The sequence below is a fragment of the Spermophilus citellus genome (genome assembly GCF_964194105.1).
Source record: "Spermophilus citellus genome assembly, chromosome: 1".
NCBI lineage: Eukaryota > Metazoa > Chordata > Mammalia > Rodentia > Sciuridae > Spermophilus > Spermophilus citellus.
Window position 1 is genome coordinate 136686216 of NC_138182.1, and position 17003 is coordinate 136703218.

A 17003-nucleotide genomic window follows, 5' to 3' on the forward strand; every position below is an offset into this window, starting at 1 on the left:
CCAAATAATAGGATAAAGTTGCATAGTAATGTGCTGATAATTGGAATTCATGTTTCTCAGGTTGACCTCCTTAGAGTGTAACTTACATTCAATTCCACTTGACCAGTGTCAGATTCTGGTCTCCACCTTCCTACCAACTCTGCCCTCTCTAGTGGCCTGAGGTTTCACCACCAGGATCATCCCGAGGAGGTTCCCCAATCAACTTTAACCCTCCTGCTTCCAGAGAACAACCATGCTGCTTTCTCGGCTTTGCACATCCCTCCAAATGCCTCTTCCATCTCACAATTCTCAGATCAAGAAGCCTTTCAGTGCCTTCTAGCCTTAGTTGATTCTTCTTTCATAATTTCTTAAAATATCTGCCATTTTGGAAGGTCTTAAAATGATACACTGGGTATTTCTCCTGGTAAACTGTGAACTAGCTACTAAAGTATAGGACCATTTTTATTATAATCTTTAGCTTTCACACAAAACAGAACACTGCCCATTGTGCTTAGCAATTAGAAAAATGCAAATCAAAACTACTCTAAGATTTCATCTCACTCCTATCAGAATGGCAATCATCAAGAATACAGGCAACAATAAGTGTTGGTGAGGATGTGGGGGAAAAGGTACACTTATACATCGCTGGTGGGATTGCAATTTGGTGCAACTACTATGAAAAGCAGAATGGGGGGGGATTCCTCAGAAAATTTGGAATGGAACCACCATTTGGCCCATCTAACCCACTCCTCAGTTTATACCCAAAGAATTTAACACAGCATACTACAGTGATGCAGCCACATCCATGTTTAGAACAGCTCAATTCACAATAGCTAAACTATGGAACCAACTTAGGCGCCCTTCAATAGATGAATGGATAAAGAAAATGTGGTATATATACTCAATGGAATATTATTAAGTGTTAAAGAAGAGTGAAATTATGACATTTGCTAGTAGAATAGAGTTGGAGAATATCACGCTACGTGAAATAAGCCAATCCCAAAGAACCAAAGGCTGAATGTTTTCTCTAATATGCAGATGCTAATTCACAATAAGGTAGAGGGCACTAGAGAAGAATAGCATTACCTTAGATTAGGTAGAAGGAAGTGAAGAAAGGGGATGTGGGGATAGGAAAGATAGTAAAATGAAATAGACATTATTACTTTATGTATATATGTGACTGCATGACAATGTGATTCTACAACATGTACATTCAGAAAAATGAAAAATTATATCCCATCTATGTATGATATATCAAAGTGCATAAATGCATTCTAATGTTATATATAATTAAAACAAATAAAAATTAAAGAAATACTGTTTGAATGAAGCAAATATGCCCACTGCATTGTATAAACTCCTAATAGTCCTGATTCATGTCACTTTGTAGCAATTATAACACCAGCACCTTTCCCGATGATAGACAAGCTTGCCAAGGTACAAAACGCTTTCCAGACCCAAGATGACATCAGGCATTTATATACTATGACTCAGTGTAGAACAAAATAAATTTTGGAGGGTGATTTGTCTGCATTAAAATAACATTTTGGCAATGTCTCAGACTGATGACTTTGAGCTAATGGGTGAAAAGTATCCACTTGAGGTGAATGCATGGTGTTTTCTGTAGAGGTGTCTCCCCAAGTCCACAAGTGAAGGTGAAATCTACCACACAGCATAGGCTTCTCACGTGTACTATGTATTCATTCATTAACAGTGTAAAACAAAAAGTATAGCTAAAGCCAGTAACAGCACTTTCTCTCATTAGTGAGCAAAACTGAGTATTAACTAGAAGAAAGTCAGTTTCTAATCTTTTCACATTGCATTATTACCCTTCTCTTCTTGTGTAATTAAGGTGTATCAGGTAGTTGGTACACAGAAGGGAGTGTCTGTATTAAAACACCTCTTCATAATCAAATTCAAGCACTCATCTCCTTTATGATCTGTCTACCTTAATAAATTCAGTGAATACTTCATTTTAAAAAGCCATATAAAGCTCAATTGACCCATCTTTCCACATTTTAATTTAAAGTGACTGCCTATTCATAACTTTGCCCTGTTCATTTATTCAGTAAACATATTCCAAGTATCCACCATGTGTTAAGCAAGAGGCTAAGAGCTGTGCTTCAAAGAGGAATAGTTTAAGGTGACTGTCTTCTGAGCTCACAGCCCAATAGGGAGACAGACAGGAAAATAAAAGCAGTCCCGCCTGTTGCCCTGCACCAGCCACCCCGCACAGCACAGCACAAAGGAGGGAGTCACGGGCTCCACCTGGGAGAACTTCAGAGAAGAAATGAGAAGAAAAAAACCTTTAAAGGGGCAATGTGGATAGGAGATCAAATGTACATACAAATTTCAAGTGAAATCTGACCTCTTTTGTGGGAAGGGAGTTCACACCCTGCTGCTTTGGCACAGGATTCTGCAGACATGCGACTTTGCCCTCCCAGGGCTCAGGTACTGAGACATTCAATTCCTCCTAAGGGGATGCAAGCCAACCGCAAGGTGATGAATGGAATCTACCAGGCCAGTGGGGTTCTCTATCTGGGATTTCACTTAGGTAAGAGATGACCGCCGGTTGAGGTGGGGACTGAATGAATGGCAAAGGTCATTCCACAGGGAAGGTCAAAGGCAGAGGCAAGTTGAAGTTGCAAGCCAACAGAAAACAGGAAAAGACAGAGAATTTTGCTCACCACAAGCAGAAGGACCCCTGCCTTTAGAAAGAGTCTTCCAAGGCAAAGCCTGATGCCATTGGGCCAGGAAAGCCATTTTCAGAATATCCCCGAGGATTACCAGTTCCCGACAGCACCCAGACTGCTGTGTGAGTCACCCATACCCCATTGGCATCCTGAATTCCTTTGAGATCCACTCCTCTTCCCTCTATATATGTGTCCTCACCTCCCTCAGCTTGAGTTAGATTGACTGCGTCGCAGTTCCATGAGCCTTCCCCAAGCAGATGACGGGCCAGTGTCCCCAGTTATGGAAGAAGCTGGCCATTCTCTCAGGCTTTTGTTGTTTTACAAAGTGTCCAATTTATAAGTCTTAGAATGCCTTCCTCCCTGACCCTCAGTGGATCTTTATCTTACTTTAGGGTAAATAAATCATGTTTTAGACATCATACTGAACAAATTCAATTTGTCTTCATGAAAAATAGCGCTGTGCCCTGATCAAGAGGAAGGGATCTCAAGCCAGACTCCCTGACACCCAATCCCAACTACATCCCTCACCCACTGTATGACCTTGGGCAAGTTACTGTACTTCTCTGAGCCCATGCCACCTTATCTATAAAATATGGGTAACAGTGATGCCTGCCGTATAGGGTTTTTATCAGTGTTGTGAGGGAACTAGAGTTTTTATTAAACATATTAACATTTATTATTTACACAACCGCAAATTCCAATCATTTGAATGTTATAAATCTAGAGACTGGAAAGAGAAATAGAAATCAAGAGATCTACATCAGACAGTTATGGATAATTTGAGAACCTACGATGTGCCCAGCACTGACTAGACACTTGACATCCATTACCTCCTGTGTGTGGCCTGAAAGAGGCAATTTACAATTAACAAATGCATATTCAAAGCCAACTGTATAGGAGTGACTAAAGTAAAGTGAGGAAAATAATGAACAGATCAAAATTCTTGCTCCTGAGAAGTGCCCAGGTCAGCTGGGGTGCTGAAGCTAGGTCACTCTGGTTCCTTCATCTGTGAAATGAAGGTTTCTGATGAACTGACTCCTGTGGCTTCTACTTCATCTGTTTTACAACCACCAGGGCAAAGGACCAGGCCACCTATTCATGATTCCTAACCCTTTTTAGTTTTGCCACTTAATGACCACTTGTGTGAAATGATAGTGTGCGTGATCGATATGGCAGGACTTGGAAGGTCTTTGAGGCCAGGTTGTTTGGATGGGGCTGCTAGAAAGTGTTGGCAGAAGCAATAGCCTTCAATGGAATGAGCTTCACCCGGCTAAGTAAGATCAAAAGACAAAATCACAGTAACCAAACAGGAAGGTGCTTTCGAAACACCGGGGCTAGCTCATTTGGTTCTGCATGGAGCTCAAGAGAATAAAGGAAATGTTTGTCATGGGCAGTATGGAGAAGCCACCTAGACCCAGACATCCCTGCTGAGGCTCTCTGTACTATCCCCTCAGTGTCAAACCAGGTAGATGAACAGGATCCAGAGTCAGACCCTCATGGATTCCCAAATCAAGTTAATGAGCCTCTCCCTTATAAAGTCAGCCCCTTAACAGTGTCTACCTGGATAAGGTTTAAGTTATATAACATTTGTAAACTGCAATAGCACAGTGCTTGTCATAGATTGAGCCTGCAATAATTGATGATCACAGCCAACATTCCTGTGAAGCACTTACTATGTGTCTGTCCATCAATCCTATGAAGTAGGATTGTTTCTGGGAAATAAGAGCTCAGAAAGGTAAAGGAACTCGTTGAAGGTCATACAGTAAGTGGCAGAATCAAAACCTATACCTCCATCTATAGAGTCTAAGCCCCTCACTACAACCCTGTGGTGTCACATGTGTGGCATGACTTTATGCTGTCAATACTGAGTCTTCCTATGTGTCAGATGCTGCTCCAAATGCTTACTGTGAGCCCACTCACTGAATCTTCACATTCACCTGTGACACTTATTCAATTGACACAGCAAGGGGACAAAACAAAAGTTGGAGACAGTGCAGGGAAAGGTTCATCAACTTACAGTGCCAGGAGAAGTTAAGATAAGCACCAAACAGTCACAGGTACCAGGGAAACACTCCCGGCAGAAAATGTCACTGTCTCCAGTGACATCCTTAGATGGGAGGGAAGATCATTACCAATGACACAAGATGGGCAACAGAGATAATGCGCCATTTTGCTAGCTCCAGAATCTTTGTGAGGAGCCAGGTGATTGCAACAGTAGGAGGAGAAGAAGGAGCAGTGCAATGGGAAGGTTGGGTTTTGATATGAAACACCAATTCTTCACTCGCTAGCTGTGTATTTTTCAGTAAGTCACTCAACTTCCCTGGGTCTTGGGGTGGGGCTTAGTATTGCAGAAATAACACCTAATTTATTTTAGTACAATGGGGATAATACCACCTAATTTGTAGAGTCGTTTTGAAAGTTGAAGGGTTTTTTTTTGTTTTGTTTTTATTAGTTCTTTGTAGCCATACATAATATTGGGGTTTATTGTGACATGATCATATAGACATGGGATATAATTTGCTCCAATTCAGCTGCCAGTATTCCTACTGTTCTTTAGCTCTCCCTACCCCTGTTACCCTTCCTCAGCTCTACAGGTCTTTCTTCTATGTATTCATAGTTGTTCATATAGGTGCTTTATAGACGTATGTAGAGGGGACATTCACTGTTGTATAGTATGTAGTATAGTTTGGTTCTTCCTCCTTCCTGTTCCTCCCCTTTCCCCCTTCCTCCACTCCACTGCTCTCCCTTCTATTTTCATGCAATTCTGCCCCCACCCCTCTTCCTTTTGGTCTAGCTTCTTCATGGGAGAGAAAACATGGCTTATTCACCTTACATGATATTCTCCATTCCATCCACATACCAGCAAATAGCATATTTTCACTTTTATTTCCAACTGAGTAAAACTCCATTGTGTAAATGTACCACATTTTCTGTATCCATTCATCTGTAGGTGGGCACTTGACTGTGGGTTCCATGACTTGGCTATTGTGAATTGTGCTACTATAAATATGGATGTGTCTATCACTCTATGATGTGGATTTTAGTTACTTTGAATAAATACCAAGTTGTGGGACAACTGGGTCATATGGTGGTTCCATTCCTAGTCTTTTGATGGTCCTCCATACTGCTTTCCAGAGTGATTAAATCTAATCTGTAGTCCTACCAACAGGTATGACTTTACCTTTCCCCCCATATCCTTGCCACCACCTACTGTTATTTTTGTTCTTGGATGATTGTCATTCTAATTAGAGTGAGATTAAATTTCAGTGTAGTTTTGATTGTGTTCCCCTGATTACTAAGGATATTGAAGATTTTTTCATGTATTTGCTGCCCCCCCTTTCTTGTTTTTTTTTTTTTTTTTGAGAAGTGTCTGTTTAGTTCTTCATGTTTTGTGCACAGAATATACCCAATAAATATTAGTTCCCTTATATGCCACAGTGTGCGATAAACCAGGAAAGGTTGATGTTTAAGGTATTCACAGTATAGGTAAACTACGAGCTCTTCATTGTAGGGGGAAATTGAAAAGTGTAACCTTGTTCTCCTGTCTAGTAATGAACGCTGGAAAATCCTGCCAAGAGCAGAGGAAAACAAAACAATTTTTCCTGATTTGCCTCTGAAATAAGGAAAATGTGCATGTACATCCACACCGTTATATTAGGCGGGCTTTTCCAACAGAGTCCCTTGGGGTTGGAACAGAAGGCAAGTCTGATGACAAAGTAGAATTCCAGATATCCAGTCCTGGATGGCTTTGGAGGTCATCCAGAAGGACTTTCACATGATATCACCCTGTCGGTCATTGTTACTTGGAAGGTTTGATTATAGTGTAAACTCTTCCAGATCCCAAATTATGGAGCAATCGAAGCATATAAAATAACCACTGTTTCCTATTGCTGATTTTTTAAACAATCTCTGCATAAAATGCTTCACTGTTCCATCATTGATTTCCTTTGCTTGTTCATCTCACAATCTTCAATATAACATTGATCAATACCTCATTCTTTTTGCAAGGCTTTATTGACAGTAAATTATTATTTGTGAAATAAAATTATAACTCGAAAAGACTATGTTTTATACTGTGATTGGTGGAAAAATATGCTTTTAACTTGCAGGGCAAGACCAATTTTCTAACACTTCACTTCTATTTGCTCAAACGCATTACTCTTGTAAAGCACCAATTACAGCTAATAATGGCATTATTCTCACCTCAGTAAGTACTTGGTTTGGTAAAGTTTTAAGGACTCTCAACTTTGACAATCAATTTAGTTAACTACAGGAAAGAGCTGGTTTTATATAGATTATTGCCTTAATATGATATTGCTCCCCCAGCTCATATCTATGAAGTGGTATTGCACATACATGTCCATATACTTTTATGACACTGGCCAGATAAAACATACTTTAGAAGTCGTATTGGTATAAAATCACACGTATTCAGGTTTGAAATCCTATTTTGACCCCCATGTCCCTAAAGGTTTCAGGTTGTATTAAATGAATGTCAGAGCAGGTAAAAGTTACAAACGCAGAGGGACAGGGGATTTAACTTTAAGCAGAAGATTGGGGTGGAGACCAGTGGGAAGGTAATAAATACCATCTTGGTTTTGGGGCACCCCATCATCCAATTTTCTCCCCAGTCCAAACCTGGAATTCTTCCAAAATGTCTACTCACTCCTTAACTCCTATTTCCAACCAGGGTAATGAGGGTATGTCAATTCTATCTTTTAAGTGTCTTTCAAATCTTTCCCCTCCATTCCACTGCCTGAGTTTCAGTGTTCTTATATTTTACAACGCAGAAGGATTTCTAAGTTTCCATTATTCCAACCAAGAACATGCACATTAATAGATGGCAACTGTGATCACTTGGACTTTTGATCCAATGGACCCTGGACATCCTCTGCAGCCCTAAACCTGGGAAAACTTTCCCCATTCTATTATATCGTTGCCTGTGCCAGCTCTCTAGACTAAAATCTGATCTCGACTCTCTTCCTGCTTACGCACTTCTCTGAATTCTGCTCATCTGTAAAGAAAGCTCAAGCTTTAAAAGTCTTTATTGAATTCAATTCAGAAACAGAAGCTGTTGTGCTCCAATACTGTAGAACCTATAACCTGGAACCCCCCCACAATCCCATGGAGAGTGAACGATATAGGCTTCCAAAGTTGGTATTGCAAGACAGAACTTTTTCTGTATTTGTGAAATAACTCAACCCGTTCCCCTAAAATAGAAGAACTCCATAACATGGAGGTTAATTTTATTAGATTGTTTCTTAGCTTTAACCACAAGTATTAAAAACAGAGCCATTCTGAAGCCTGAAGCAGCATCTTCAACCTTGGTATACACACTCCTAGTCAACCCAAGCACCAACAAGGCCAACCATGAGTGATGGCCAAGGCACCCAGGGAAGAGAGGCAGCCCTTACCCTTCTCATCCTTCAGTCTTCCTGGAAAACACATGCAAAAAAACATTATCTGGAATGTTGAGTGTATTTAGAGATAAGAAATGGGGCTACAAGAGCATCAAGGAAGGGTTTCCTAGGAAGGCAGAGAAAAGCACTCCATGCCGATTCTGCCTGAGCAAAGGCAGAGAAGAGTAGCTGATGCACAGGTTGCCAAGCATAGCACCTTGTAATTCAGAAAAAAACCTGTTATCATGTTTGGGATTTTCACATGAAAACCTGTTAATTTTGTTGCACTTAAACAGGAGTTTGTTTTCATTGCTCATATAATTATTAACTTTTGCAATCAGAACAAGAAAAAGTTTTTTTTCACGTTGGTGGATTACAACGACTACCTCCTTTTTAGTAAGTTGAGCACTTATATTGCTCTGTATAGGGTAGGATCACTAATGAAAAAAAAAATTAAAAGCTCAGAATAATGCCAAAAGTTACTTTATCACCATTTTCTTTCCATTTCAAATCAAATGAGTAATTACCTAGTCTGAACAGGGACCCTAAACACCAGTAACAAATTTTCTTCAAAGAAGCATAAAAGCCAGTTCCTAAGATATGAAACCCCACTGACTTTTTTTTCTATCTGCATCTTTCCCGAATAGTGCCAGAGAAGATTTTTCTCTTCAAACTGAGAACTTGCTCAGTTATACAAAGCAATGAACAAGAAGGTGTAACTGGAGAGGTAGTATTCTTAAATAAGGCTCAAAGCCTAATTGCACTCAGAAGTCTCAACTCCTACTTCACGAAACCTTCTACTAACATGGCTAAAATTGTGGGAAACATGATACCTTGAGTTTATCCTGTATTATTTACTTCAGCTGCTTAAAAGCTACCGGATACAGAAGCACAGGTATAAAAATGCAGGCAAATCAAACAAGGGATCGTAAAGGAGAGCAATGCTCCTAAAGTGGATCACCAGCCTCGGGAAGAACTCCGAGGCAAGATCACAGCCGAGGTCCATATCCAATCTGATCAGGAATTCCATCTAGCCAACACCAGGTTGCAGGATGTACTGAGTCATGCCACATCACTCATCCACAACCCCTTTCATCTGACTTCACGTTCAGCCTTCCCCCAGCAAGCGCTCCACAACCCAGTGTGCTTTTACTTACGATTGTGAAGTTCATCACTTTGAGAATCCAGATGGTCATGGCCAAGTTCACCAGTATCAAAATCATGAGGAGCAGGACAAAGAAATAGAGGCATCTTTTCCGCCAGCCATAAATCCCCACCTTGTAGACCTGTGGCCCCTCAGAGCTGGGCATGGTGCTCCGGTGGTGTGTGTACTGTTCCTGAGGCATCTGAAATAAACGAGGTGAGAGAAAAGTACACACATTAAACTGCTGAGAGAGAGTGAGCAAAAAAGATAGGAAAAAAAATCAACTGATGAAGAGATATGGCTGGCTACTGTGCGTGTTCTCACCCTCCTGACAACTCTAAAAATCTGTCTCCTCTGGACAAAGGTGGCTTCTCTGGATGCTTGCTTTAGCCCTCCCTTTCAAGCAGACTTCTTTCCTGATGCGCATTGAGACATTCACATCCGCATACATCCTGGGAGGAAAGGGTCTCCTAGGAAGCTATTTTCCAAATAACTCTTAGAATTCCAACATCTTAGTGAGGGAAACATTCAGAGACTCATTCAAACTCTAAAGGTGAAACTGAGTTAGTCTGATAAAAACAAACAACAACAACAACAACAACAAAAAACAAAACAATCCCTACCTTGCAGTTCATCTTATTATATTATTATTATTAAATATTATTCAGACCATTTATTTGGAGAGTAATATAAGATCTCAAATGCAATCATTCTGTATTGCTAACCAGTAAGTGGCAAAAGTAACCATTTTCATCTTTCCTATTTCAGAGTTAAAAAGGGCCCCGATGGACACACAGCTGAAGCTTCACTGAGCTGGGAGACTTCACTGAGTGGTAGAATATTATAGACCTTGGTATCTGTGTTAGTCCTTGTGCATTATCCAGCTCTGTTTTCAACTGACTTATTTACCTAGTCAACATAAGAAAGCCAAGATGTGCTCCTGCCTTCCAGGAGCCGATAGGCTGATATGAGCACTGGTCAACATAAAATAAGTGCAGAAAAGTATCTGTCAACCAGAGGTACTGTTGATCACCTTTAATGCAAGAATTCTTTCCCAAATCCCTTTGTGTTGACACAAATGATCCTAATACTAGCAGTGCTAATTGGTTACCAGCATCACTTGTTTTTAGAATTCTAAAACCAAAACAAATCTTAAAATTAGGGGCAAACAGTTATAAAACACCTGTCATTCGAAATGGGAAAGAACTAATGACTCCACAGAAGGATTTGCTAAAAGTAAGTCTCAAGAGTGTGGCACCAAGGGCCTTGGAACAGGGCCTCTGAGCACAGCAACTCTTCTCTGCCTTAAACCATCCAAGGACACAGCCAATGCTACTCCTCTCTATTCAGATTACTGTGCAACCTTTATCTGGGGCATTTACTTCCTGTGATCCCTGTGTAGGAATACTACATTCTCTGCAGAGAAGGGCTGCCTGTTTATTCTTTCTTAGCCTGTAGCAATTAATTAGCAATATGTGGTGCCAAAGTGACCATAAGCACAAACTAAAATGTGAGTCCTAAAAAAAAAAAAAAGAAAAAAATCACAGCTTTGTGTTATTTGGTCATGTTCTCCATGGTTTAGAAGATGATTATTTTATGACTTTTAGATAATCAGCAAAAATTTCCCCACAGGACACATGGCCATCAGGCATCCAGTGGAATTCCATTCAAAAACCTGAGGGAATTCTTCCTCATGGCAGCCATAAAAGCCAGCATGACATCTGTTTCATTCCCAACACTGCCCTAGTGCTGAAATCAGTGCCTAATGTGATTAGATGCTTAAATGCTGTGTGTGGAATTGATGAATGAAAAATATGAACATGTGAATTTAGAGCAAATAAATGACTTTACATCCCCTACTGGTGCTGATGCTGCCTGGGAGTGTATACAAGAGCAAGTCAAGCACCACCAGGAGGTTCCTGTGTGTGTGTCCTTGCAAATCTCCCCTTCAGGCTCCCAAGCCCACGGTTCCCAGTCGAGGAGTAAGGCTTGTGCTATAAGGTGATCCCCGTTTTATTGCCCAGGCTGACAATTCTGTCGATGATGAGAAGTGTTGTAAGAAGATGAGGCACAGTTATCACACAGCAGTCTTATATACACCAACATTATTAAAAGGGGAAAGAAGGTTGCAGAATTCCACAGGAAATTATACCTTTGTTTTCCATTTGATCATATTCTGTGAAGTAAGTAAAGGATCTTAGAACCTTAGAAGAGCTACAAGTTCCTTTGATCTGAATCTACTCATTTTATGGAAGAACTGAAATAGAATCAGAGAAGTTAACCCACAGGTGTATGGTGGTAGGATTAGTGGTAGGGCAAGGATACAAATGACAGTCCAGGATTCTTGCAGGCATGGTGGACAGTGAACAACCCCATAATGAATGTACAGAAGCTAATCCCACTGCCAGCATAGCACATGTCCTTTCTCTGTCACTCAATGCAACTGATGATATCATTATATAACTTAGGATAAAGTGGCCATTTATTCAAAATGTTATACTCAATAGGTAGAAGAGAATGGGGACATAGATACCAAGTTGTGACTTTTTGGTTTTAATACGTTAAATACTGTTAAAACTTGACAGAAGGCAGTGGTTGCTTTTAGTAGATGTTTTTAGTTCAGAGTCCACTGTGGAGTTATTAAAAACAGCTACACTGAGGTTAATTAAACAACAGTCAGGAATAGAGCTCCATTGTATCCCTGTTTATCAAAGTTTGCAGATAATCCCAATGGTAGACAGGCTCACATAGCATTGGGCTGGAATAATGGCAACCCTGACCTTGTGTCAGCCCCGAAGGATACTTAAATACAAATTCTGATCTCCATCATTAGAATCTGGGCTCAGGGTGATTCATTGCTAAAATACTACCCAGGTAATTCTAAGCATTTGAGATAAAGAAATGAAATTGAGTTTTTGATGTTATGATGTAACCATGTTAAGAAAAATCTTGAATGCAACCTCAGCAAAGAAAATAGCAGAAAAGCAGAGTTCCACCACTTAAAACAGGAACCACAGTCTGGCTGCCTTGGAAAAGCACTTCTGTGGAGACCTTCGGCTCCTAGGACCCACAGATTTTCTCAAACACCGTTACAGATGAACCCTTGGCCAGGAAGAAGTAGCAGCTGCTTTTCAAGCCATACAGAGAACCAGAAGCAGAGCAGTGATTAGAACTCAGGTCCTCTGGTGTGTGGGGAGTGGGCTGTTTTACGTACCTCTAGGTTCTCACATCTTTACCACTTACTCTAAGGATCTTTAAGAAACACAATACTCCAGTGCCCAACTCTAAAACTAATAAAAAACAGGGAGGAAGAGAGCAATTTTCTATAACTGATTACAACAGGAGTCCTTGCCACGCAAATGTAAGGTAGTGAGCACATCTGTTCTCAATTATCCTGCAGAAAAAGGGAACATACTCAGCATATCTAGTTTTTCATTTCTCTAGTCAAAAATCAAAATGATAAAAGAAGACAGACAACCTCTAATCTGTGTTTCTTTTTATTCCTTCCCCAAAGAAATCTGTCCACAGAACGAAGTTGAACTTTCAAGTCCTCCCTCGGCCAGGGCTCTTTGAAAGTCCTGGGGGGGTCCCGGGAATGCATGAACATCGTCAAAAGTTTCTGAGCAAAGTAAGAAAGTTTACTTTTAATTTATTAAACCATATTTTATTCTACTCTGCCTTCCTTCACACTTTGATGGACTTATACAAATTTTAGAGATTCAATGAAGAGGAGGTTGAATTGGGGGTTCACTTATCTTGGGTGCTGCAGATGTATTTAAGTGGTTTTCAGCCACTTTCCTGTGGAGGCACAGGATTGTCAGCTCTCCTGGGACAGGACTGTATTCCAGAAATCCTCCTTTTACCCCTGGTGCCAACCCAACAAGCACTGTGACATAAACAAGACTCAGGGTGACCAGCACCAGAAATATGAGTAATAAGGAGAAAGATGTGGCTAGGAAGAGAAAATGATCAGAAGTGTAAAGTTGCAAGTGTAAGATTCAATTCTCCTAGAAGCCTACTCAAAACAGAAATTCTTTACATGCAGTTCATCATACATAATTACAAATGCTCTATTTTTTTTTCTTTTTTTAGGAACCAAGGAAATGGAATCAAACAGAATACTCATATTCATAGATTCTGTCCATCAGGGGGGTTTCAATGTAAAGTTGCAAGCTTTAAGTATCTGTGGGTCATCAATAATTAAAAATAAATGTCAAGGTTGCCATAGGAGATAATACCTTTTTATTAGCCGTTTTCCACTCTTTTTTTTTTTTAAGAGAGAGTGAGAGAGGAGGGAGGGAGGGAGGGAGGGAGGGAGGGAGGGAGGGAGGGAGAGAGAGAGAATTTTTAATATTTTTTTTAGTTCTCGGCGGACACAACATCTTTGTTGGTATGTGGTGCTGAGGATTGAACCTGGGCCGCACGCATGCCAGGCGAGCGCGCTACCACTTGAGCCACATCCCCAGCCCCATTTTCTTTATAGATGTCATCTAAAAAGGCTAAGCCACTAAGATGTGTAAAAGTATATATGATGTCGCCGTTTAAAAATTAATAATGTAATCTCATTTTTCATTCTAAATACATATTCATGTTTTTATCTTAAGTTTGTATTCCTAGTTTTATTTTCTTAAAACAGCCACTCAAATTGAGCTTCCAGCCTCATTAACCCCAGATCCTCTCTTGGTCTCTCCCATCAGGAGCCCTAAGTGCATACCAAGACCTGGGTGTAGCGCTGCAGACTATTGCCAAGCTGAACACAGTGGAGTCCCTGTTCCACCAGCATGGTTTTTAAACTTTAGGATGCAGATGAATCACTCAGAGGAATAGATTAAATGCAAATTCTTAGGCTTCACACTAGGAGATGCCAGTTTAGTGCACCTGTGTCAGGAATCTCTTTTTAGCTAGCATCAACATGGATACTTATGCACCTGGGTCACCCTCTTCTTCCCATGCACACTTCGCCATGCTTCACACTTTTTCTTTACTCCTGGAGCTTTCATTTTCACTACCCTCTTTCAGCAGTCTATTTGGCTTTTAATTTTCTCTTTTGGAGAATCTGGGTATTTCATTGCCTTTAAAAAAAAGATTTAGTTATTAAAGAGGAGAAACATACCATTTTTGTGGCCAGGAGTCAAATGGAAACATAATAAATTTTCATGAGCAACAGAATAAGGAATATAATGGGATATTATGTAGCAGTAAAAATTAAGAAGCAATCTTTATACATTTACACAAATGAGTCACACGTATATATCAATGAACAGAAAGGGCAAGTTGTAGAAGAATGTGCATAATCTGATTGTATTAATGTTATGTCTAGAACCATGGAACATGATATTTTTGGAATATGTATGTTCAGAGCATGTATAAAGAAAAGCATGCTGATAGGAATCATTGCATTTAGAATAATTGGGTGTTAGGAAAGTAAATGGGATCAAAGGGAGGTGTATATGGGTACTTAGCGCTTTATATTGAAAGGCTTTTGTTTCCCCAAGTTGAGTAACAAATGTCAGTCTGTACTGTTATTTATTTTTTCAAGCTGGTTCTCTTTTTTTTTTTAATTTTTCTTTTTTTTTTTCTTTTTTTAAACTATTGTTTTTTTTTGTCTTCTATAAAAATCTTTTTTTAAATTTTTTTATTGGTTGTTCAAAATATTACAAAGCTCTTGACATATCATATTTCATACATTTGATTCAAACTAATTTTTTTTTAAAAAAAGAAGAAAGTAAGAAAAAAAAACCTTGTATTGAGCCCTTAGTACTTGCCAGGCCATCTTCTAAACAACTTTTATACACTCATTATTAATTTTTATTTAACAATTAATAAAACCAAGGCATAGAGTGGATATAACTGTGTGTTTAATCTTATGCTCTTTGCAACCTTTGGTGTCTTAACAATTTAACATGCACAAATCTTTACTGCTACCAAACAAACAAACAAACAAACCCCTCAGGTCATCTTTGATTTCTTCTCTGCTTATTTCCTATTTTAATTTCATTAATGTTCAGGGCTTCCAGATCCACGGTAAGCCCTAGGAATCACATATTCTCATCCATTGATTGAAACGGTCCATTCAAAGCCCAGCCATTAAAATTCAGTGTACTTTTCTTAACATGCTCATTTTCCTTGGACCTTCTCATGTTCTAGGCACTGCTCACTTTCCCGCTCACCTGGAAACTGACTTTCTTTGGCAATCAGGACAGCACAGGACTGGGGTTCTTTTTCTACCACTTTGTTTACCACCTGTCATTCCTAAATCTCTTCTCTGCTTCTTTAGGTTCATGTTATAAGTCAATGTTCTCTTTCTCCTCAGAGACAGGTTCAATATCATCCTGTTGGTTTGAACTTCTATGAGGATGACCCTCAGTGTACCACTGAAAGTCCAGTTTCCATTGCAAATTGAACTTACACGTTTTCCATTCAGCTACTCACTCATCAAATCGTTATAGAGCATTGATCAAATTTCATATCCTGTACCAAGTTCTCAAGGTATGGGAGGTAATAAAGTTATCCTGCCTTTATGAAGCCCACAGTTTGGATGGTGGGAAGACAATGAGCATTGCAAATGAGTAAAGAAATAGAATGAATTGTATTAAGCACTCACACCACATATCTATTAAAGAGAGCATCACAGGGTGGAAGGTACTTTATAAGGATTGATGAAGAAAAGAACTCTATGAAGACGTAACATTTCAGCTGAAGATTGAAGGTTATGAAAGAGTGAATACTAGGATACAGAAGCATCCTAAGCAAAGGGAGAAAAGCCTCAAATTCACACAAGGCCTCACAACTGGCTTGGCATGGGTACAGTAGGGACAGGCATGAGAGGGACTTGGAAAAGGACCCTGGAGTCAGGTGATTCTGGACTTTGTAGATCACAGTAAGAAGTTCAGATGTTACAGAGAAGGCTGTGAAACATCACAGCAGCTTAGGAACCCAGGGAATGGACATCTCATTTACAATTGTAGGAAGTCTATAGCAGTGTCTCGTCTGTCATAGTAACAAAACAAACATTTGTGTTGGACGATGATTATCATTTTTCCCACCTTCTATAATAATATACATCCAAAATGATTCCCACAGTTAAATAATTCAGCAAAATTAATTTCAACCAGTATAGTACACTCTCTAGGAGGCTTTCTTGTATCTCTGGAGTTGAATTTCAAAAGGAGTCAATTTTCAAACACTCCCATCTCTTAAGAATCATAGAATGGTGGTAATTTCCATCAGTCTTTGAAACACTTCTTTAAAATTATTCCATAGGATTTTTTAATATTAATATATGTCATCCATGAACACAGGGTCCACTCTTCAACCTCTTTGACTCCAATAGCACCTAAGATATGTCACATAAGCATATGTTGCTCAATGAATGAATGAAAAACCAAGTCAATGTTGAATAGCAGAATACATTGTCTAGTAATAAAAAAAAAAACACCTGCTGTAATATCAAAAATAAGGGAATAGAAATGTACACCCCTGTGCCTTTCCAAAGACACACACATTGTACTAATGCTAAGTAGGCTTAAATCCGAAGCATAGCTCTCCTCCTTCATAAGGCTATTTTCGGTGTTCACCTGTCTAGGCATCAATCCAGTTGACTTAAGGATAATGTTTCTTGTGCACAGAATGCAATAGGATTATATTTCCCAGAGAATGAAGGTAGCAAAACTTTCTGTCACTTTACCATAGGATAGGAATAAACTCTCAGTAACTAAGGCCATGTCGTAATATAACCACCCACATTCCCAGACTAATGACTTGTCAAACATAACAGATGTGGAGTTT

General features: G+C 39.6%; 1 protein-coding gene across 4 annotated transcripts in view; it reads right to left on the reverse strand.

Moving 5' to 3' along the window:
* SGCD (sarcoglycan delta) overlaps positions 1-17003 on the reverse strand; it is a 392094-nt gene that overhangs the window by 359991 nt on the left and 15100 nt on the right. For 3 of the 4 annotated variants that reach the window (XM_081281121.1, XM_081281122.1, XM_081281120.1), the window contains exon 2: positions 9229-9417. In XM_081281121.1, coding sequence (XP_081137247.1) covers positions 9229-9417 — 189 coding nt within the window. Of the gene's footprint in view, positions 1-9228; positions 9418-14143; positions 14288-17003 lie in introns of those variants that run through there. The other variant, XM_081281119.1, reaches the window with a different exon arrangement.